The 22,597-nt window shown below is 52.9% G+C and overlaps 2 protein-coding genes across 2 annotated transcripts; one reads left to right on the top strand and one right to left on the bottom strand.

The window, feature by feature from the left end:
• Window positions 1-491: 491 nt before the first annotated feature.
• CUNH1orf226 (chromosome unknown C1orf226 homolog) lies at window positions 492-21,532 on the bottom strand. Its single transcript, XM_027099200.1, is given in 6 exon segments — window positions 492-3,995; window positions 4,818-4,843; window positions 4,845-5,128; window positions 19,327-19,479; window positions 20,891-21,056; window positions 21,486-21,532. Coding segments are annotated over 5 exon segments (1,035 nt in total). The 5' UTR covers window positions 20,964-21,056; window positions 21,486-21,532; the 3' UTR covers window positions 492-3,496.
• Window positions 9,411-12,744, top strand: SPATA46 (spermatogenesis associated 46). Its single transcript, XM_027099202.1, has 3 exons — window positions 9,411-10,014; window positions 11,321-11,434; window positions 12,095-12,744. The coding sequence occupies exons 1-3, from the start codon at window positions 9,816-9,818 to the stop codon at window positions 12,619-12,621; spliced, it is 840 nt and encodes a 279-aa protein (XP_026955003.1). The 5' UTR covers window positions 9,411-9,815; the 3' UTR covers window positions 12,622-12,744.
• Window positions 21,533-22,597: the final 1,065 nt, after the last annotated feature.

The following is a 22,597-nucleotide window of genomic DNA, read 5'->3' as shown; positions in this document are numbered from 1 at the left end:
GTTAGTGCCTACATCAGCAGCTTCGAGTTTTTTCCCAACATTGCTAATGACTCCGAATCTGATGGCAGCTCTGATCCCTCTCTGAAGAGTGCCTGTGTGCACACCTAGCTCTGTCCCCTCCTTGATGGGAGAGGGCTATGGACCCCAGGTGGACGCTCTGGTGGTCACTCGCATTTCCTCCCTGCTTCCTTCTGAGGGGGAAGGTTGCACCTTTGCACGTGACATTGATGCCCTGAACCAGACGTAGGTCTGGTTGGAAGAGGGACACTTCCACAGCAGCCAGCCAGTTAGAGGAACGTGTGAGAGCACATCCCGAGAGATCATTTCCTCCCAAGGTCTCATGCTGGAGATCTGTCATCAGTGCCCATCATCCTCACGTCTCACTCTTCCAGGCTCACAAAGCAAAAGGCCAATGCTCTCCGCTCAATAAGGCAGCCTTCAGAAAAACCAACCACCCTGCATCAGTCAGGAGCAAAAAACCAAACCAGCAAAACCAAACCAAATCATTTTATTGTGTAGTTTCCTTCTACCAGAAGATTACTAAAAATATAAATATAAAACCTCTAGAAAACACTTGGAATAGCTCTGTAATATTCTTCTTTCCCCAAACGGGGGCCAACCTCTGTTCTTTAAAAGTTGATGGACTACATGAATGTCTTCATATCACCCACATTCGTTAACACAGATACATTTCTCTCCATGCAGGGGAATAGGCCACCTTCCTGCCAAGTTCTGGAAGCTCACCTTGCATCTATCAGGGTAAAACTATTGCTGAATATGGGAACACAGGACAGTGGGTAACAGGGAGAGAAAAAAACTCTGTGGCCCCAGCTTCCTTCTGTGGACACAGAAGACAGGCCCTTCATTTCTCCTCAGTACCCTGTCCTTGAGCAGACTGGGCCAAGCTTCCAGAGAAGTTGGCTTCACCATGAGGGGTGTGTCAGGGGGGTGACTGCCATGCCGCAGTCATGGGCAGGTCAGGCTGTTGACATGCACACGGGAAGTCAAGTGGGGCTTTGCATAGAGAGCTGGTCTGAGCCGGGGCCCTCAGCAGGATAGAAGTCGCTGTTCCTACTGGCCTCTGGGCTACACTTAGCCCTGGCACCAGGCACTCTCTGTCACATCTAGGACCTGATTTTAGCCTCAGAGAGCTCCTCCACCCGGTAGCAGCCTCACCCCTCCTGTAGAAGGATGGCTGAGATGGAGATCACAGAGAGGCCACCCAGACATTGAAGCAGGGTCCCACAGCTCCTTGTTTGGTACTAGACACGAGTCCAAGGAACGCTGGGACCACCCTGGCCACGGTCCTGGGACAGCCTGATAGGATTCCTGGGCTAACCCTGGGTCTGAGGGCCAGGACCTCAGCAGCGGCTGGGTGTGGAGCAGAGAGCAGGGTGCTTAAGCCAGCCCGGGCCTGCCACCTCTGCACCTATGGCTACAATAACACCCGGCCAGAGCCACCCTGGTCTCTGGGAGAGGAGTAGCCCCAGAGTGCAGGAACCTGGTAAGTTTCCCATCAGAGAAGCAAACCGAGCTTCTGGGATGGAAGCACAGATGAGAGTGGGCTAGCTGCCAGCACGTGGGTTTAGTTCTCTGCCCCCACCTCTGTGTTTTGTGCAGAACCCCAAGCCATTGTGGGAAAACTCACGGGCCCCCAAATGCTAGTCCTGAGAACTTCTGAGCATCAGGGTCAGAGATCAACATCTTTGTGATATTCCTGGAGTAAGTCGGGATCGACTCAATTCAGTAACAGCCTTCCTCACTTCACCACGGCCTGCAAGGTGCCCGGCGTGCCTGGACCCTCCTGAGGAAGATGAGACAAAGCTTCACTCTGAGAACGCAGGGTAGGAGAAAAGGTGGCGGGAGAGCTACGGCAAGGCCCCCGGCTGCAGAAGCAAGGAGGCGGGAAGGGCACCTGCATCCCGGTGGTCCCCCGAGGCTCCCAGGTCTACAGGAGTTAGCTTGGACATTTTATAAGGCAGGGGTGGTTCCTGGGGAGCAGGAACTGGGTGATGAGATGAAGTGGGCAGTGAGCTCTGGGGCACCCAGAGTGGGAAGCCGAACAAAGAATAGAAAAGGGGAGGCGGCAGGAGTCACAGAAGGAGAACCGAACAGCCCACTCTGGCCAGATGTGCCACTCCCAGCCTTCTCCCGGGGACCCAGCCACCTTGCTCAAAAAAAGGCATGTTCTCTTCTTGCTGCAAAGGCCCCCGGGGTTGGGATCACCCCCTGACAGGGTCTCTTGGCCACAGGAAAACAGCATGACAGGACCCCTGGTGGGAGACAGGAACACAGATGTGGGTTAACCCAGCAGGGCAGAACCAGTGGGGCTGTGTGAACTGTCAGTCCTTCACAGAGACCCCAGAGGCAGGCAGGTAGACAGCACCTTCTGTACGAGAGCGGAGCGCCTCCTACGTAAGCGTGGCCTGCTCCACGGTTCCTACCACATTCCAACCTCTCACACTTCTCACCTTGCTTCCTGCACTTACCATGCCTAGACCCTAGAACTACATCACATCACGCTGTGGAAACCCTGAAAAGCTGCTCTGAGCCCTTACGACTACTCTTTCTCCATCCCGTGTTCACTGCCTTCCCCACTACTGCTCTGGGTTCTCTCGGGACCAGCTCCCTGGACGCCAGGTTCCTGGGCCCTCCCCACCAAACAAAATCAGAACTTGCTCTGCTGCTTCTGCCAGGGCCTGCCTAGCCCTGTCTTCACGCACAGCAAGGGAAGCCCGGGTCTCTTCTTCTGTGCAAGGAGCCCGAGAGTAGCTGGCTGCATCACCTTGCCCAGTGCCTCTCCACACTCCCATGCCGGGCAGGCGCCCTCGGTGGCTGGCTCCGTGCCCTGCCTCAGGCTAGACGAGACACACCCTGTGAACCCGGGGTGTCGACAAGGCCTCCCGAGGTCTCAGGTCCGGTAAGCACTGCCCCCGGCTTGCATCCACACGGGCAGAGGCGAGGTAACAACCCAAGGGCCTGTGCTGTCTTGGGGTCAGGAGGAGCTGTGGCTGGGCTGTGCTCGGGGTATGCGGCTTTCTGGGCCTGGGCCCATCATCGAGCCAAACCTGTCATCCCTCATCCAGCCTGATTCCTCCGGAGGCAGGAGGCCTCTGGCCCCCAGGGAGGAGAAGGAAGGAACCAGGAGGGCATGGGATGGAGAAGAGCAGGAAGCATGTGGGAGCCAGGCAGAGAGAATACCCTTCATCCTGGGCTGCTGGCCTTGCAGGTCAGTGGGAAGCCAGGGCAACTCGGAGCAGAGGCGCCCTGGTATCCAAGGGCTGCAGCCAGCACGCCAAGGAGCCATTCCACGGACGGACTCTTGAACTAGGACTACACATGGACTTGTGGCCCTGCAGCAGCCCGTGTGGAAGACTGGCTCTGCTGAGCCTTGTGCAAGCAGGACACACAGCAGGGTGGAGCCGGGGCAAGGGCCAGGGTGTGCGGTGAAGAAGCGAGCAGAGGGGAGGGGGTCTCAGCAGGAGCAGAAGCAGCTCTACTCAAAGGACAGCAGGTCTGGGTGAGGGCCCTCCATGTCAAGGCTGGAGGTCCGTGCCCGAGGAGGCGGGCTGCTGTCCTCCAGAGGGTCAGCCAGGCTGATGGGGCTCAGGCTGAGTTTGAGGCCGTTTCTCTCGATGAGGCCAGGGGAGGAGGCCCTTCGGCACTCAGTCACCTTTAGCTTCGGTTCGTCCTGGTTGTCCTTGTGGATTAGGTCAGGTACCGACAGGAAAACCTCTCCATTGGGCAGAGCCTCACCCCTGTCCACCATTTCCATGATGGCCTCTGGCTGTGAAGCATCTGCTGGGCTGGGCTGGGCAGTGGGAGGGGAGTCCTGGGGCTGCCCAGGTGACAGCTCTGTCCCATACTCCAGACTGCTTAGGACCGGCTGCGATGAAATCAGCATGTCCTGGGTGGTCTTCAGGGCCCGAGGGGTTCGCTTCCTGGTGGTAGGAGGCGGGGGATCCAGCCGAGGGAATGCTTCCTGCAGGGATGACCTATAAGGTTGGTGACATGAGCTGACATAAGGCTGGAGAGACACCATGCTGCACCTTCCACTCACCCCCCCCGGGAAGTGCTTTTTGCTCCGGGCTCTCGTTCTCGGTTTAGCGTGCGAGTCTCGGCAGTTTGAGCACAAATGGCTTTGGGCCTGTCACCTCCTCACTCGGTGTTCACAACAGCACGAAGTGTTAGCACTGGGACCACTGGTGAACCGCGTCCCGTCAGAACCTACACGATAGCCCTGAAAAGCGCATCACCACTTGGGGAGTGTAGGTGTCTAAAACGAGGCTGGACGCGGGAGGGCTGCCAAAGCAGGCTCCCCTCCCCCCTGACCGGTGGGTTCCGCCAGACGCCGGCTTCTCCACTACCAGCAGTCAGGGCAGCACTTCTCAGGCGTGGCTAGGTGTCAGAATCCCCCCGGGGAGCTTCTGGCAATACCTGGGTTTGAATCCAGCTGTGCCAATTACTAACTTTGTAACCTTAAGCTCCTCACGTTACCTCTCTGAACCTGCTTTACCTGCAAAATGGAAATAATATACTTCATCTCAGAAGGCTGTTTCAGGGTTCGGTAAAATAACGCAGCGGAAGCAGAGCACGGCGCTAGGACGTGATGGGCACGCCGTAAACGTCAGCCATGGTGGGAGCGTTGAAGCCGGCTCCCGGAAACATGGCCCGATCTTTCAGCTGTTCTTTATGTGACAACCTCCGTCCCTACCCCAAGGCCATTCTCCCCTCTAGACCCTACAGTTTGTCGCAGGCCTCTTCCAGTGGGTCCAGACCCGTAAGGATGTCAGGGCGGGAGGGAGAGATGCACTCACCTTCCGTCATCCACGTCAGCCCCCCCCGGCCAGCTGGGCCCCTGCAGTCTTGTTGACCTCCATCGTGCCCACGCTGCCCAGGCTCGAGGGCTCTTTTCTCCGCAGGAAGTCGTTAACTTTGGCCCCCATGGCTTTGCCCAGGTTCTTGAGGTGCTGGCTGCTGCCCACCCAGAGTCCAGGCCCTCCGGGCTCCACAGACCCCAGGACAGCAGAGCTGGGGGCCGCGGGCCTGGACACGTGGGGGAAGGAGCGGCTTGGCTGGAGCTTTGGAGTGAGGGCCGTGTTCAAGTTCTCAAACATGCTGTGGTCGACTACAAACAAAGAGGGAAAGACAGAGAGCCGGTGAGGGGAGGGGAGGGGGGCCCCGACCCCATCACTTTTGATCTTCTTATACCACACCCACAACCTGTAACTTCATGAGGTTTTGGAAATAGTCAAGAGGGAGGCAGCAAAGACACTCTTGAACCTTCCGATCCAGTTGTTCTGATGGGATGTGGGACCAGAAATTCTAGTTCTGCCTCACCCAGGTTAATCAGTGATAAACTCTAGCCACAAAAAAAGCGAACGTATCCCTTTAAACATGCCTTCTTGACTCATGGCTTAACCCCTTACCTTGGGGTCACCAGGCCCTTTGAAGTAAAGACAAACAAGGATGAAGCAATGAGATGTGACATTTTTACACTGCCATGAGCACATGTGGAGCTCTCTGACTCAGGCGCTGGGGTAGAAGCTGGTGGAGGGATGGCAAGTATGAGGCTGGGAGTTGGAAGCTCCCTGCTACAAAGTCACATGTGTAGCATGTTTTCTCCATGAAAAATGCTCACTTGTCTTGGGGGTGGAACTTGGGAGAATGGGACAGCTGCATGCAGAGAGATGCTAAGTGGTGGTTCAGAACCAGTTCACGCCAAGTGGACAAAGCACTTGGTGCCAAGGAAGCAGGAGGAAGCTGACAAACGCCAGCTCACTTAATCCTCACAAGCTAGTAAGGTGGGGCATGGTAAGATTTCTCTTTACAGAGGAAGAAGACGGGGCTCAGAGTAATGAACTGCTGGGCCCGAGGTCACAGCCCAATTACTGGCACAGTGGGAACTAGAACCCAGGTTTTCTCACCTAAAGCTCAGGGCTCTCGCCACTACTTCTCCTGCCTTGCAATGGAATAAATGCCTAAATATGCCTCGTGCACAGTCTGCCTCTCAGGGATCTCTGTTCGGCTGGAAAGATTAACTCAAAGGGCTGGGAGGAGACCCACTGGGTTGTAAACACTTGCAGGGCAGAAGCCATGTCTCACTCATCTTTGTGTCTTTAACAGCTAGCCTGGGTGTGGCACACAGTAGGTGCTCAATAAATATCCCGAAATGCCAAACCCATTTGCGGATAGAGAATCGTGGAGACGGAGACCACAGTAGCTCCGAGGTCTGTAGTTGGAATGGCTGGAGCTCAGGGCTCTAAGCCACGCTGTCCACACACTTGCACAGAGGCAGCCTCTCCCCACCAGGAAATCCAGCTCAGGCCTCAGTGCAGCCAGACCCACTCTGGGGCCTTGGAAGCAGGCTTGAGGTTGCTGTCCTTACCAGCTACTCCAGATATTCTGTCGGTCTCAGAGGAGGAGAGCGATTTGGGCATAGGCTCTGCTCCTTGTCAATACCTCTGCTAAGTGCCTACTCCTGCCGAGCCTTCCTAAGAGTAACTGAGGTTAGGGTATACGTTTTCTTCTGTTGAACTTTTGCATAAAGCAATTCTCTGCCCTGCACTGCTGAGTCCTGGGCACTGGGGGGCATTTCTCTTTATTGTGGTTTTACGCAGAGATATCCTTTCTGAGCCAACTACCTCAAGAAGCCATATGCTAAGGGTCTTCGGGCAGCCGGAGGAAGCTGTGGGAGGAGTGGAGATCTCCCCCCGTGATGAACCCCACAGTCTTCACCTCTGTAACTGCCCCTAACCCACGTGCAAGAAAAGGACCACTGCAGGGGACATGCTGGGAACTCGACTAGAGCATCCCTGGGACACGGGGCACAGAGCTGACTGGTTCAGGCTGGCTGGGTTCCAGACGTAGACCCAGCACACTAGGAGGAGATCCCGGCCCATCCCACAACAGGTGTATCAACTCTTGAGTCTTCTCCTGAGAGTATAAATCTTGCCATGTCATCCACTTTTGCATAATTTACCTATCATGTCCCATATCCTTCTAATTTTTCTTTAATCGTGAACTCTGCAAACTAGCAGAGAAGCCTTTGGAAACTAAAGCGTTTAATGACTTCCCCCCAAACCAGAAAGTATTGGGGCCACCATGAAACTAGAGCAAATGTTCAAGAGATATATGCCAGGGAAGAGGGCCAATCCCCACCACTTTCGGGCTCATACAGTTCTGTGGCTGTTTCCTTACTGGTTTAATGTGAGTGTTCAGAGCAGACACATTCACTTCTAAAAGTGTAAGTACCAAAAACACCTGGCAGAGTGACTTGTAAATTGTGAGCCCCTTTGATTATAATTATTGAAGAAACACATTCTAAGAAACATAAATAACTTTTGGATTAAGCACCATTTTAATTTCCTGTACTTCTTGTTTCTCTACCCTCCAGGACGTATACACTGAATTCTTAAGTAATTTAAAGATAGCTCATCATATACTCTCTTCATAATTCTCTTAAGTCTTCTGGTAAATACATCTTGTCTTTAATAATAAAATAAGTCCCTTGATGGGAAGAAGCATCTTAAGTGACATTTTTTGTCTATAATGCTCAGCATAGGGCCTTGCACAACAGTAGGCATTTAATAAATTCATTGAATTGACTTTTGATACGAATACTTAAAACTGACTGCATTATGGGCTAACATCGTAGAAAAGCTATTCCCCAAGCCTTCTTCCATTTACAAAAGACACTCAAAACCCCCTCCTCCGGGAGCGGTCCACGGGGGCTCTTGAGGTCAGGCCGGGAAAAACTGCCCTTCTCTCCAAAGCAGGACTCTGGCTGGGGCTCCCTTCATCTTTACATCTGAGGGATGTGCAGCGAGCCCCTTTCCTGCTGGAGGCACTAATGACCCCACACTCTGTCAGGACGGGAGGCTTGGTGGTTCAGAAAATAATGGTGATGGCAGAAAGAAAGGTGACTGGATCCCAACCAGGTGGCCCTCCTAACAGCACCCCCCAGCATGCACATAGCCAAGCAGAGGGGAGCATCTGGGGCCAAAGTCATCCAAAAGAAAGACAGTATCTTACCTGTCCGAGAAAGGGGCTCGGAAAGCAGGCGGGAAACAAACGAGAGAGAGAGACACATTTTATGTAGTGACCGACCACTATGGGAGTGTCACCTCCTGTCTGGGTCACCAGCAACAGCCCACCAAGAGGATATAGCATGCAAGACAGGGGTCCTGCTATGAGGAGTGTAACAGACCTGGATGACCAGGTTCCCATATGCTTTTTAATAAACCAAAACAGAGCCGTATTTTAAAAATTCTACAAACAGGTGCTGGTGCAGCCTCCTGTATTTCCCCCAATGTTCTGAGGCCCCTTTACATTAAGTATATCTGAAGTTCCTAGCTGGCAGTGGGAGGAATGCAATGGGCCAAGGCAACATGAAATTCTAAGTCTTCTGGATCCCGTGTACGTCACTCGTTTTTTTGCTGTCTCGTTTCCAACATGTGAATCCCTAGATAGACCGGAAAGACGTTCATTCATCCACTCCAACCGTCTACATTAACAAAATGGGAAAGGCAGGTGGCAGAGAGGTCTGCCTAATACCGCACAGGGAGGTAACGGCAGAGCAGGGGTTAGAACTCACATAGACTGACTCCCAGACCCACGATCCTTCTCTACACCATGACGGCCAAGTGAGACTGCCAATACCCTCAAAGTTGCCAAGGTACATGGCGTCAAGTTACACCCTAACATGTTCTAACGTTCCAAGCCAGGCTATGAAGGAGGTCCATGAGATCTCATTCTCCGCACTGTCCTGCAAATGTTTAAGTACTGTGAATAAACACGGGCGGGAAGACAACTCTGGAATCTCACATGCACATGCTAACTCACACTTGCTCCACACACTGCGAGGAGAGCCCACTGCTGACTGTGGGCTGGGCCAGACCTTTCCCACCCAGCACAAACATACCCATCTTTAGATCTAAAGCCCTGTATGCATCTAGTCACGATGATCTAGAATGGGGCACCTTCAAGCTCATCTTTCAACCCTCTAGCTAGCAGGCTGGCCACGTTGTTACATGACAGAAGGGAAGCAAAGAGAAGAGGCTACCTCGCCACTCTGAGTACGTAGCCTTACTACCAAATTGCTTATAATGAGCAAAATGGTGCTAAGTCACCCATTTATGTTTTAGTCATTTGCTAAAAACAGACAGCACCATTTAAAACAGTATTTGGTCCCTATTCTTAGGACATACATATTGAAGTATTTAGGCACAAAGGGACATTATGTTTGTAATTTACCTTCAAATATCTCAGCAAAAAAATGTATACACACATAAAGGCAGAGAGGGAGGGAGGGAATTGATAAGACAAATGGAGTAACATGTTAACAATAGGAAAATCTAGATGCAGGTTACGTGGATGTTCCCTGTTCAAATTTTATTTTTGCAGCTTTTTATAAGTTTGAAATTATTTCCAAAGAGAAATGTAAAAAAATATACCCCAAACCAAAAAAACAGAAACTAACGTAAAACAACGAAAACATCTGGTGACAGAGGTTAGGCAGATGAAAAAAGCAAAGAGGTCTTTAAGAGAGGACAGAGGATCCCAGAGCTGGGGGTGGTGACAGCAACGACATGGAAAAGGGACACTAGAGAACAGAGGGGGCGCATAGACAACATCGCTATCAGGTCTCTACTACATTCCTCCCGCTCTCTGGGTATCCCCAATCAAGACAGGCCACGGAAGAATGACAAGTGAAAAACATCTTTAAAATTTTTTTATCTTGCTTGCTACAGACCCCATCCATCTTTCGAGAGGGATAACCTCCCTGGCGAGTAGAATCATGTGGCCTTTTTGTGATGTCAGCTGAGCTCAGAATGTTTATTGCCTGGACAACCCAACCAGCCTCCTGGAAGCAGGCGTGTGTGACCTCCATACACTTCAGTAGTCAGAATATGGAGAACTTCTCACTCCTCAGCATTTCTGGACCTCGAATCTCTTCCTCTGCTCTGAGCACTTTTCCTGATATCACGCCCTCACGTGCCACCAGCTTGCCAGGTAAACTCTCGTGCCACTAGGGCCACAAAAATGTGGTTTTCTGAAGCTTGTAATTGAGTACTCTACCAGATCATGTTACAGGACCACGATTTAGTGAGAAAGTCAAATTACACGTGGGGAGAAAATAATTTTTCAAAATGTTGCCTACATGGTAAGTAGTTCCTGCTGTTGATTCATTTCTTGCAAGGGAAGGATGGGGGAAACATTTGTTATCAGGCTTTTTTCCCCCTCTGAATCTGCATGAACCCTCAAAGTGACAGTTTGTCTAAGTAAGGAGTATGTACTAGTTTCAGCCCTGTTTTGACAACCTGGAGAAGATCTAGACTTATCAATCCATCAGAAGGAACCTAAGGCAGGGGGGAACTGATGAGCCTATCCTGGAATAAAGTTGAATGTGCTGAGGACTTGCTATTCAAAGCATGGTCCATGGACCTGCAACGTCACCATCACCTGGGAGCTTGTCAGAAAAAGGCAGAATCTCAGGCCCTACCTCAGACCCGCTGAATCAGAATCTGCATTTTTAACAAGATCTCCAGGTGATTCCTATGCACATGAAAGTCTGAGAAATGCTGTTCTGTGAAGTGGTTCTCCTAAGCATCCGTTTGCCTATACACGGGACATTTGTATCCGTTTCCCAAACTGAGCACAGCCACTGCTCTGTGATTTGAGGCAAGCCAGCTTCTTAATCCAAGTATTAGCAACCATCAGGCAGCTGGGGTCCACCTGAACACTCTGTGGCTGTGGGTGGGAGGCGTTTTAATTGGAGAAATGGGCTTCTCGTCCTCAAAGGGATCTTGTAACATAGCTACGCGGTCCTCGACCAGACTCCCTCCTCTGGGCCCTCCAGGGACCCAAAGGCTGCAATGCAGAGTGAAAACACACACACACACACACACACACACACACACACACACACACACTCTCTCTCTCTCTCTCCCCCCTCCCCCCTCCCCTCCCCTCCCCCTCTCCCTCTCTCTCTCTGTCTCCCTCTCTCTCTCAGCTGCAGGAGGGTCAAGAGCGGGGAGGGCCAGGCAGAAAGCTGTCATCTGGTCCACATCTTATATTCTTCTTTGGAGAGGACCTTTCCAGGGTCTCAATGACACCAGCACCCCATTTGGAATTCCCCAGGAGGTCATCCAGAATAGCTCTGCCTATGTGGATGCCACAAAGGTCATTGTTTTGCTTCAGTTTTGCAGTGCCTTAAAGCACCAAGGTTGAACCTCTAGGTATGTCTCGGGGGGAGGGGTCCCAACAAGAGGACGCCCAACCTTGCTCAGCTCACCAGAGTGTTTCCTCTGTAACCCAGGCATTGCAAAGACTGTGTCTCCTACTGAGGCGTCCAGCCCAGCTCAGGCCCTGCCACCCCAGTACCAAAGCGGCGCTCTCCGGCATGGGGTGCACAACACGGTGCTCTCAGCAGGTGAGGCCTTCTCTGACTCAGGTGGGCACATGTGAGAAGCTGGGGGAACAGGGGCTGCTCCCCTAAGGGCAGGGTGCCTGTGTGTGGGATCGCCGCGTGCTGCCTGTCCCCACTGCAGTCTCCTGTCCGGTGCTTCCTTTAGCAGAGACCTGCAGGTCTGTGAAGTCCTCTGCTTCTCCTCTCCTGTCTCTCAGGCTGAAGGAGAACAGCACTTTCTGCCTGACTGGGCTGTTGCAGGCAGACAGTGAGGCTGGAGAAACGGCCACAACCAGTGGTGGTAGAAAGAGGGGCTCTAGGAGGCCAGAGGTCTGGCTGCCTGCTGAGCCACCTGTGTCTATCCTCAGAGGAGGCAGAGGAAAGGTGCCTGCAGGGAGGGATGCACCTGACAAATGCCAAGGCTTAGTCATTGCAAGGGGAGTCTCTACCTAGAGATCAAACTGCTTTTCTCTGGACAGCAGGAAGGAAGGCCTTAGCCTGCTCTCCCCACCCCATCCTCTGTCTGCTCTCAGAACTGCACTCAAGGAGGGGCAGAGGTAACCTGAGGTCCTGCCTGACTACCTGCTTTCTTGCCCTTCTGCTTCTCCACCCGGCCTCCAGCCACCCCAGGTCTCACTGCTCCCTGCCCGGCTCGAGGCTCAGACCCAGCCCTTTCCTTTGCAGGCTGCATCTCGGGGGACCCCCCAAACAGAGAGAAGCTGAGGAGGAATTGCACCATCTACCGGCCCTGGTTCTCCCCTTACAGCTACTTTGTATGCAAGGACAGAGAGAGCCACCTGGAGACCTACAGCTTCCCAGAGGTGCAGCGGGACGAGGGCAGGGGGGACAGCTGCCTCCCAGAGGACACGGCTGAGAGCATCTGCTCATCCTCCTCCTCCCCAGAGAACACCTGCCCCCAAGAGGCCACCAAGAAATCCAGACACGGCCTGGATTCCACAGACTACATCACATCCCAGGACATCCTAATGGCCTCCAAGTGGTACCCGGCCCAGCAGAACGGCTACAAGTGTGCGGCCTGCTGCCGTATGTACCCGACGCTGCACTCCCTCAAGAGCCACATCAAGGGGGGCTACAAGGAGGGTTTCAGCTGCAAGGTGTACTATCGCAAGCTCAAAACCCTCTGGGGCAAGGAGCAGAAGGGCCGGCCGGGAGACAGGCTTTCCTCAGGCAGCTGCCAGGCCTTCAAGTAGGCCTGCTGGGTGGCGGCAGCTGTCTCGTTAGCGGACAACGCTTTAGGTAAACAGGAGATGATGCCTATTTATGTCTCTACAGAGAGACCAATAAACCAAAGTTAGTGACAGCCTTCTGTCAAGTCTGAGGTCACCCTGTGCCACCTGTCCTTCTCAGTCCCTGGTCCCCATCCCATTCCCCTTCTGCTACCGGGTGCCTAGCAACACCAGGCCCATCTCCCTGCCTCTTTTTTTGTTTTGTTTTGTTTTTTGAAAGACAATACCCAAAGTTTGAGACTATCTTCTAAAATGGTGGTTTTCAAAGTGAGGTGCTCAGACCAGCAGTGTGAGCATCCCTGGGGAATTGGTTAGAAATGAAATTCTCAGACCTACAGAATCAGAAACTCTGGGGGGTGGGTCCCTCAATCTGTGTTCTAATTGACCTCTAGGTGATTCTGATGCAGCTCAAGTATGAGAACCACTGTTCTAAGACCCTGGCCTTCCTGCTGGTCCTTCTGTGATGGGTCCTTGCCCTGCACCGTGGGAGAACTCACACTGAGGGAGAAGGCTTGAATGCCCTTTTCTGTCGGTTCCACCAGCAGAATCTCTGCACAGTTTGAAAGCTTCTTAGGTGTTAGATCTTCTGAGGGGTGGAACAGGGAGGACAACATGCCCCACGCATAAGGCAGAAAAGAGGCAAATAGGGCTGGGGCCCATTCCCACCACGTGTACCACGATCCTTCATTTGGAAGGGACATCTCTGGCTGAAGCAAAACAGATCACTTCTGGCCCGGGGGGTATCTTTACATGGCTCTGTTGAGTCATGTCTAAAAAGCCGGGTAAACATGTGAAAACACTGCTTCCTAGTACCAAGAAATGTCCCAGCAGACAGCCCTGACCCTTACTCCATTTCTGAGCAAACCTCATAGCCAACTCTGACCCAGAAAAACGGATGAGCATCAAGGGTGCAGCAAGGACATCGGTTTTGCCCATTATGTGGTTACAGAAAAAAGAGCTTATGTTTGATGGTCTTATTTTTAGGCCTTATTTACCTGTCATTTCATCTCCCTAATGACTCAGTGGGCCCTTTCACTGCAAGGGGGCATTTCCTTTCTGGGACCCTGGCACCAACCCTCCCCTTGTGTCTGCTTCCCCACTGCTTGGCCAATGGGTTAGGGTGGAGGATCTCCCCTTACCCTTCCAGGGGTCACATACTTAAGTCTTCCGAAGCCCCACTTTATAGTTTGGCCGAGCTGCTTCTGCTTATCACTGTTCTGCTAAAATATCATTGGTGGGGGCTTCCCTGGTGGCACAGTGGTTGAGAGTCCGCCTGCCGATGCAGGGGACGCGGGTTCGTGCCCCGGTCCGGGAAGATCCCACATGCCGTGGAGCGGCTGGGCCCGTGAGCCATGGCCGCTGAGCCTGCGCGTCCGGAGCCTGTGCTCCGCAACGGGAGAAGCCACGACAGTGAGAGGCCCGCGTACCGCAAAAAAAAAAAAAAATATATCATTGGTGGTTCTTTTGTGAGAGACAGGCTGGCTCACACCCCCATCACACACCAGTCCCTTGCTGTGAGAGCACTCCCAGTCCTGCACCCAGTTCCCCACTCTTTCCCTCACCCTCTACCCACTAAGTCAGAGTCCCAGAGTCTACTTGATTTGCAGGCTCCAGCTGGCCTGGGAGCCAGGACATGCAGGGTCCCACCCACTCACTGAGGGGCAGGGTGGTCTTCAGGCAGCCCTGACATCATTCCATTGCTTCCAGGGCCCGGTTCCCGGAGGGAGCAGATGAGTGACTCTGGCAAGTCTTTAGTCCTCACTCTGAGCTCCTGCTTTCCTAAATGGAAAGGGCACCGGAGCCCCCGGAGGCTTCTCCTTACAGACGCTACTATGCACGTGTGTCCCCTCGACAGGGCTCCTGAGGGAGTACAAGGAGGGGGACACGGAATGGACTTGAGGAGACCGGTCGCAGTCTCAGCATGGTCTGTGGCAGGACCAGGCGTGGAATCACTCCTCATCTGGTCTCTCTCCCTCTGCCCAGCCCTCACTCCCTCCTCCAGGGCACCCACATCATGGGCACAGAGCACAGCTTAAAAAAAAAAAAAAAAAAAAAAAAGGAGAGAGAGAGAGAGAAATCCACCCAAAGGCCAGGGACTGAGCCCAAGGGCCACAGCACATGCTAATCATGGCCTGGCAGGTGCGAGAATTTAGCGTCTTCTCCCTAAGGACAGGGTACTTTCCACCTTTCACATTTAACGTAGGGTCATTATGACCCCAGTAGCTTTCTCAGTACAGAGCTCTGAATAGTTTCCGCTCAGCAGAAAATGCACGCAGAGCACAACTGCACCGAGCAGAACAAACACGGCCCCCCCCCCGCCCCAGTTAATGAGGGGGTAAACTGTATTGTGCCCTGGGCCACTGCCAGGCATTCTGTTGGGTGCTTCTAAAATACCATCGCATCTACTCTTCATTATAGCCTTATGTGGTGTGTTGCATTCCCATTTTACAGATAAGAAAATAAGGCTCAGTTCAGTTCACTCAGCCAGAAAAGGGCAGAGGATATGTGAGCCTGGTTGATCTGACCCTCCAACTTTCCTTCAGGCCTGGCCTACCGAAGTATCAGGTCTAACAAAACCTCTGCCTTCACAGTGGCTATGCGTTCCAGTCAGGGGAGCCTGGTTTTCACGATGTGGGTTCTGCGAGATCCTGCAGCTCCGTATTTCTCTAACATCCTCTCTGCCTGCAGGAAAGCCCACACCTCAACAAGTCAGGCCTCCTCTGCTGAGCTGTGTGTCAGTGACACCATAACCCTTCTAGGCAGGTGTGGGAAGAAGTCTGTTTGCCTCCAGTATGGACATTCCTGGAATGGGCCCATCCAGAAACCTACCAACTACATATTTCAGACATTTAGTCGGGGAGTCAGTGAAATTTTATAATCTTGATGATCTTAGTTATATCTGAAAATATCTATGATGTACTTTTTCAAGCACTCAAAACTTGCTGCTGCCGCCAGTATAGTCCAGTGATGTCTGGAGTTTGAAAAGACCTGGGGTTTGGGAGAGTCCAAAAAAAAAAAACGGGTATAGCCTAGGCATTACTGACATTTTGGGCTGGATAATTCTTTGTGGCGAGGCTGTTCTGTTCACTGTAGAATATTTAGCAACATCCCTGGCTTCCAACCACTATGTGTCAATAGCCTCCTTCCGAGTTGTGACAACCAAAAACGTCTCCAGACGTCACCGAACATCCAGCTCTTGGCGGAGCGAACTCGCCCTTGGATAAGAACCGTTGGTACAGCCTGATCCTGCAAGGCTGGTCTGAATCAACTGCCCCTGAAGGCACCACCTTCCCCCGCTGCTTGAAGGAACACACGAGTTCTTTCTAAACACCACACACCCTCGGGAATGGTGTGTCACAGAGCTGATGCCACCGGGCTCGGGAAGTTGGGAGGCGGGTGGGGGAAGGAGCAGGTGGAATAGAAAAGGCAAGAAAAGACAATGGAAAAGCTTTTAGAAACAAGAAAGGTTTATTTAGCAAAAGCCACTAGACTAGTGACAACATCCAGGGAGTAAGTGCACTTAACATGAACAGAATCTTTTCCCAGAGAGTTGATCCAACAGAGTTAATGCCACACAGTTTTAGGAAGTAGAGGGCGCAGGGGGAGGGGGCAGAGTGGGAGGAAGCAGTCAGGCAGAGAGAAAATAAAAGGAATACAACCCCTAAATGAGAGTTGAGAGAAGTGAGGCTATGAAGAGGCTTTATAGACAGCATTGGTATAAGCAGGAATATGATTTTCAGTCCCAATATACAGTCCATCCTGTGCAGAGAAGTTCTTTCCTGGCTCCGCAACTGTGGGAGCCTCATGTACCCAAGAGTCTGCTGGCACCAAGGAAAGGCTGGGGCAGGTACAGTAAGGGAGGCGCCCCTGGTGTCCACTTGTCCTCCATACGGGGCAGAGTAGAAGGATGAAAAAGAGGGGGGCAGGAGTTGAGTTAGCAGAGCAAGAAGCAAGGAGAGAGGAGGACAGGGTGACATTGCTCGGAGATCAGGTCTGCAACATTCCCTTTCCTTCCCAGTGGCTGGTGACCCTTCAAGGCCCCTAGATCTGTCCTTTGTCTCCTTCACCTCCAACACACCTAGTGCGCGCTGGTGTGGGATGCCAACACACAAACCAGCGCTCCAGGGAGGGCCTGAACTGGGGAAAGAATGGGGCCGAGGTGGGTGGAAACCACTGCGGGGCACCCCGAGGGCAAGGGTCTTAAATGGGTCCCAAGTCAGCGGTACATAGAACTAGTCTCTCCAATTCTTCAACCTCTCCACCGTCTCCTTTCTTCCTTCCCTTGACAAGGTTTTCAAGACCCTTTTAGAAACTATGCCCCCCACCCACTCTTCTCCCCATCCCAAAGAAGCCTCCTCCTACCACATTCCACACACCTAATCCACTGGCCTCTGGCTTTGTCCTCAGCCCCTGCTTGCAGGCAGTGGGCCTGGAGAAGCCAGACCTTCCACTCCCCTGAACACCCCAAATTCTAAGGAGCTAAGAGGTCCCACACTCAAGGAAGCCTGGGTAGGATTTTGTAAGCTAGCTAGAGAGGCTCAGGCAAACCGGACTCCTAACCTTTCTCCTTCGATTTCATGGTTCTTCCTTCCCTGTGTATCTGGACCTACGTCCAATGATTAATCAGAAAGTATAACAAAAACAGGACCACCTCTCTCCAACCAAATGCACATTAGGAAAAGAACACAAATCTACTGTTGATTCAAACACCCTGGAGATTCCCATTCTCTTCTCTCTGGTCACTTCTCACAAGCCTATGCATACGTATACACCTTCCCTCACACGTGTGTGTCAATGCCAGCACACGTGTACACACATGCACACACACACGCACCCGTCCCATTCCACTGACACCCTCGTGCACCAAGGAAGGCTAACACAAAGCTACATTTATTTCCTTAATTTGGACTTTCTGGTCTAGAAGAAATACAACTGTAGCTATAAGAAAAGATCTGCACTTTCACTTCTATATTTTATAAAGCCAAGTTAGGCTTGAAGAACTCAACTTTGCAACCACATCCTTACCAATTGATCCCCAAATAATATTGCAGTCTGGGTCTGTGGTTTGCTGTCCAAGATAAAGTCTTATTTCCCCAACACTTGGCACTAGCATGTCTCAGCTCTCTCTTCAGGCACCTTTAAATCTGTTAACAGCCACTTAGGGCCTTATTGGAACCAAGGACAAGTAAGCTAGCCTTCCCTGCCCCAATCAGCTCACTGTGCCAGGTGGTAATCTCTAGGCCTAGATGGTAAAAGAGAATTGCACCTGGCACTTTTTACAGGTGTGCTCGAGGCATGCATCCACAGGGAGACACGTCAAGGGCGAAGTGACTATCGTTTCTGACTTAAGTGGCAGTGATTCTGAAGAGTGGACTTGAGTGGTCTCAGCTACCAGTCTCTGTTTGCTTTTTTTTTTTTTTCTTTTTTGATCACTACTGCGCAGTGGAAGGGACAGGTTGAGAGGTAAGGCTGGGGGCTCCGGGTCTCTGAGGCTTTTATAGAGGCAAGAGTGCTACAAAGGCTTCAGCTGGCACAGCCCCTGAGGCAGGACACAGGGGAGAGAGGGCAGCTTTCCAGCCTCCACGTGGATGAGCTGGACTTGCAGGCAGGCGGTGGGCAGGGCATCCACACTGAGGAATCAGACCTAAGTGATCTGGGGCAGGCAAGACGTTGTCCTCCCCACGGGCTTTCACGGCAAGGGCCTGAATGACAGTCAACTCCCAGTCTCCCTCAGGAGCAACACCTGAAGCCCACCTAGAGAAAGTGATTGGATCCAATTCATCTGAAAGCTTATCCCCGCAATGTGACACATCCCAATTCCACGTTCACACTGAAAGGACTACCCTGTCTTTCAGCCTAGAGCGTTCGACCTCTACAATCTTTGCAAGGGCCTAGAGAAGGAATTCCTCCCACGAAGGTTGGGGAGAGTCAGGCAACTGGTAGCATCCTGATATCCAAACACAAAGTACCTGAGAAGGTACCGATGGCTTCCCTTCATAGTCGGGACCACAGAAGTGGGGGGGGGGGGGGGGGGGGGGGGGCATCACACGACAGAGCAGGGGAGCCTGATGATGCAGCGGGCAGGGAGCACGTCCTTCAGCAGCCTGGTGGTCCTCAAGAGGGACCCTCTCCCAAAGCCATGGGCTCCGAGAGGCCCCTTGCCCAACCCCCACCCACCCAGTAGTCGCAAGCAGGAGGCAGGACCTGATTCACTTCTGGGAATCCAATGTCTTCCCCACTTGACCCTCCAAAGCAAAACCCTAACCCTTTTCTGAAACTGTAAACGCTTCGGGGCCCCCGGGTATCCTCAGCAGTGTGCATTCGCCGGCAGCCCCTACCCGGGCAGCAGCCAGACTTGGCCCCTCCACACCTCGGCCACGGCCTCCGCCTGCTAGCACCACAGCACCTACACGGCGATCTCATCGTCCAGGCTGTCGCCCAGCTCCTGCCTCTGCAGGACGTTCCGCAGGCGGGGCAGCTCCTCCTGGGACCACGAGTCGCGTTCCTCGCTCTCGTCCGTGTTGGATTCGTACTCGGAGGCGATGCCTGACTCTCGGAACTTGATGAGCTCCAGGCTGCCCAGCAGCGGCTCACCCTGAGCAGGGGGCGGGGTGTCCTCGGGCGGGAGAAAGCGGAAGCACTCCAGCTTCACCAAGCAGTCGCGCCTACCTAAGGGGCTGCCCACTGGGTGGGCGAAGTCGGCCAAGCCCGCGCCCAGGGGCGGCGAGTGCAGGTCCTCTGGCTTCGGGGTCGTGGGGTCACAGAGCACGGGAAGAGCTCCAGAGCGGAAGGTGATCTCCAGCAAGCTATCCTGGGAGCCCACTGGAGTGGGGGGAGAAGAGGGGGAGGGGGCGACATTAGCAAGGTGCTTGGTCTGGAAGCCACCGTTGGCCCACCCAGGTCCCTGGCCAGTTGAGCGAACCCTCACAGGGGCTCTTCAGCTCTTCCTTCCACCCCACACAGCACAGACACGCCAGGCTGAAGGGGACGAGCTCAGGGGAGGTGGTAAGGGCAGGGCAACGATAAGCCCATGATCAGCTGGTGAGGCCCGTGGACGCCTTGAATGGGGTGTGTGGTAGGAAGAAGGTACAAACTGAAGAGCTACCTTAAAAGCATGTAGTAACACTTGGTGCAACCTTGTAAATTGGCATTAATTAGAATACGACAGGGCCTTGATAAACAAAAATAAAAATCCAGAGGGGCTTTCAGAGCGGTGAAGTACAGTGGTTCCCAATCCGTAACTTTGGGCCACTTTAGAAACACAGAGTTATCAGCCCTGCCCCAGATCTACCAATGCAGAACCTCTGTGGGTTGGATCTGGGAGTATCCATCTTTTAAAAAGCTCACGGGATCGTTTGGGAGAACTACTGGTATAACAGGGAAAGCATTAGACCTGGGTCTGAATCTGGGCTCCACACTTTGCTAGGCCTGAAACTGTGGGCTGGTTACTTAACCTCTCTGAGTCCGTTTCCTCATCTGTAAAATGGGCACAGCACCACCTACCACTATAGGGATTAAATGAGATTATGTATACGATCAACAGATATTGGTCCACAGCCAGCGCACACTTAGAGCAGCAGACAACCCAGGGACAAGCTCAGGAGGAAGGCGTGGAGACACGCTGTCTTCTAGTACTTCTCAGTGCAGCCTGGGGGTGGCTGGGAGTAGAGGCAGGCTGGGAGCCAGGCAACCTCTGCCACTCATCAGCAGAGCTAGCTGGCCACAGTTTACTCCTCTGCCTTATCCGTTAAATAGACGGACTGCTGCCAGCCTTTTCTACGCTGCCGAGTTGTCAAATAGTGCGGGGAGAGTAAACTACTAAACAGTTCGATGTCTCCTGCAGAGCTCACAGAGACCACGATTCACCATAGGTGCTCAGCGTGTTTCAATGGGAAAAGCCCTCTGAGAAAGAAACGGGCAGCCCTAGCTTACGTGTAAAGAGCCCGGGCCCCCATCGAGGAGAGGCTGGGTGAACATGTGGTCGTGACTCCCGGGGCCTTTCAAGGTCAAGTCTGGGCACTGGGCTAGAAGGCAGCCAAGCCCCTCTCTGGCCCTGCCCTTTTGTAACTCCATGAAATGTACAAATGGGACAAACAGAGCTGCCTTTGTTTTCTGCTGGGATACCAGGTCAGGTCAGGGGTCCAATAAAGCACCACCAAAAAGCTTTAGGGAAGAGAACATGTGGTTCCAGAGCTTCCCCACGGAGGTGAGGCTGGGCAGGGCCCCGGCTTACTGGCGTTCTGTCCCGACAGCTTCAGCTCCAGCTCCTGCACCTGCTTCACCAGCAGAGAGATGTGCTGAAGCATGTCCTTGTTCTGCAGCAGGAGCTGGTGCACGCGAGCCTGGGCCTCCAGTCGCGCCGCAGCCTCAGCAGCCAGCTGGTCCTTCAGCAAGTGAACCTGCAGGGGAGGAGGAGGCAGAGGAGACAGCGAGAAGACAGGACAGAGAGAAGGGAGGCACGTGAATGCAAATGCGAGTCACTGGTGGATGGCCAGGACCAGAGACACCTTCCAGGTTCAATTCAAGACAAAGAAGCCCTGCCCCGGGCAAAATGGGCACCCAGGCTTGCAATTCAGAGGAGAAGCCGAAAGAAGCTGCTCGCTGGCTCTCTCTCTGTCCTGAGTGAGGGCCATGATGTGTCACTCGTGTACGACTCAGAGCCCCACACCACGAGCAAAAGGTAGGAAAGAGTTGGGCCCCAGACCCTGCCCCCTGCTCCATCCCTGTCGGAACTCCTTTGACAGCTAACGTATTACTGCTGTGTTGAGGCAGGTACGTTTTTCTTATCTTGTCTTTTAAAAAACGAAACCAAAAACTGATATACTGACCCACTAGCTAAGAACAGTGTCACAGTAAACCCCCTGCAATCTTCCCTCTTCCCTTCCTCGCATCCAAATACCGTGAGAAATAGGAAGCCCTACACATGCCCTTTCTAAGTCAGTGAAATGGCTGTCATGGTCTGTGTTTCCACATCTGTGGGTGGGTGTCAGCTTCCTTCCCTGACCTTCCGTTCCCTTTTTATTTCTCAGGGCACCCGGGAGCATGCTTCATACCTGGCAAATGTCAAATGTTTGCTGACTGACTCATAACAGGGCCTCATCCAGCAACCCCGGCAGGGCTGAGGTAAACAGCTTTACAGAGATGCCCTCTATGAGAAGAGGGGGACCCTCATCACCTCTCGCCTTCTCATGGTAGAGCACCTGGCAATGGCATACCCCGAATGCTCAGGGCCCAGTAGGGTCTGCTCTTCGTGTGCAATCTGGGTGTGGGGATACAATTCAGTGGGAAGAGAGGTGGGGTGATTCTGTCAGGACCCTGGTTTGAAGAAACTGAGTCACGAGACGATGACAATATTTACACATATGTGATTTTTCTGCCAAGAAGTGGATAAAGGGGTCTCTAGGAGGGTTTCTGAAGGTCCCTGAACAAGCACAGCTGATGAATTTGGTGGCCTGGACCAAGGCATGTGGGAAAGAGCATTTTCTTGAACCGAAAACATGGTGTGGATAAAGACACAGAGTCAGGGTGAGCAGGGTGGGAGAGCTGCAACCAGGAGCGGAGGAGAGAGAAGGAAGGAACTGGAAAAGCCAATTCTCTGGCTCAGACAACAAATGCTCTGGATTTCTGAAGCGTAATCCGCTCCAAAGAGATTCACGTTCTATCAGGGAGTAAAAGACCACGTCTGCCCCACCGTCTGGCCAAGCCTGACCCAGGGTCCTGCCAGCCCTCCCAGCAGCCAGCACTCGGAGATCATACTCCTGGATGCAGCGGCTGCTTCTCCCGCTGCCCGGATTTAAGGACCTGATCCTGCAGTTGGCTCTGCCTCTAAGTGGGGCCACTAATGAGATTAGTTGCCACTTTCCATTAGTGCCTCCCAAGGTGAGGCCGATCTTTCCCTCGGGGGTGGGGGGGAGGATGCCTAAGGAATCTAAAGTAAATC

Source organism: Aethalodelphis obliquidens, unplaced genomic scaffold, assembly GCF_003676395.1.
Source record: "Aethalodelphis obliquidens isolate GAN/ISIS:26980383/991018 unplaced genomic scaffold, ASM367639v1 scaffold130, whole genome shotgun sequence".
Lineage (NCBI taxonomy): Eukaryota > Metazoa > Chordata > Mammalia > Artiodactyla > Delphinidae > Aethalodelphis > Aethalodelphis obliquidens.
Note: the sequence above shows the minus strand (reverse complement) of the source record. Positions and strands in the feature narration are given on the sequence as shown.

Coding starts and splice junctions, on each gene's coding strand:
- SPATA46 (XM_027099202.1), top strand. CDS start 9,816: ATGTCAGCTGAGCTCAGAATGTTTATTGCCTGGACAACCCAACCAGCC. Junction 10,015..11,320: donor ACGTGCCACCAGCTTGCCAG/GTAAACTCTCGT, acceptor TCTGTAACCCAG/GCATTGCAAAGACTGTGTCT. Junction 11,435..12,094: donor CAACACGGTGCTCTCAGCAG/GTGAGGCCTTCT, acceptor TTTCCTTTGCAG/GCTGCATCTCGGGGGACCCC.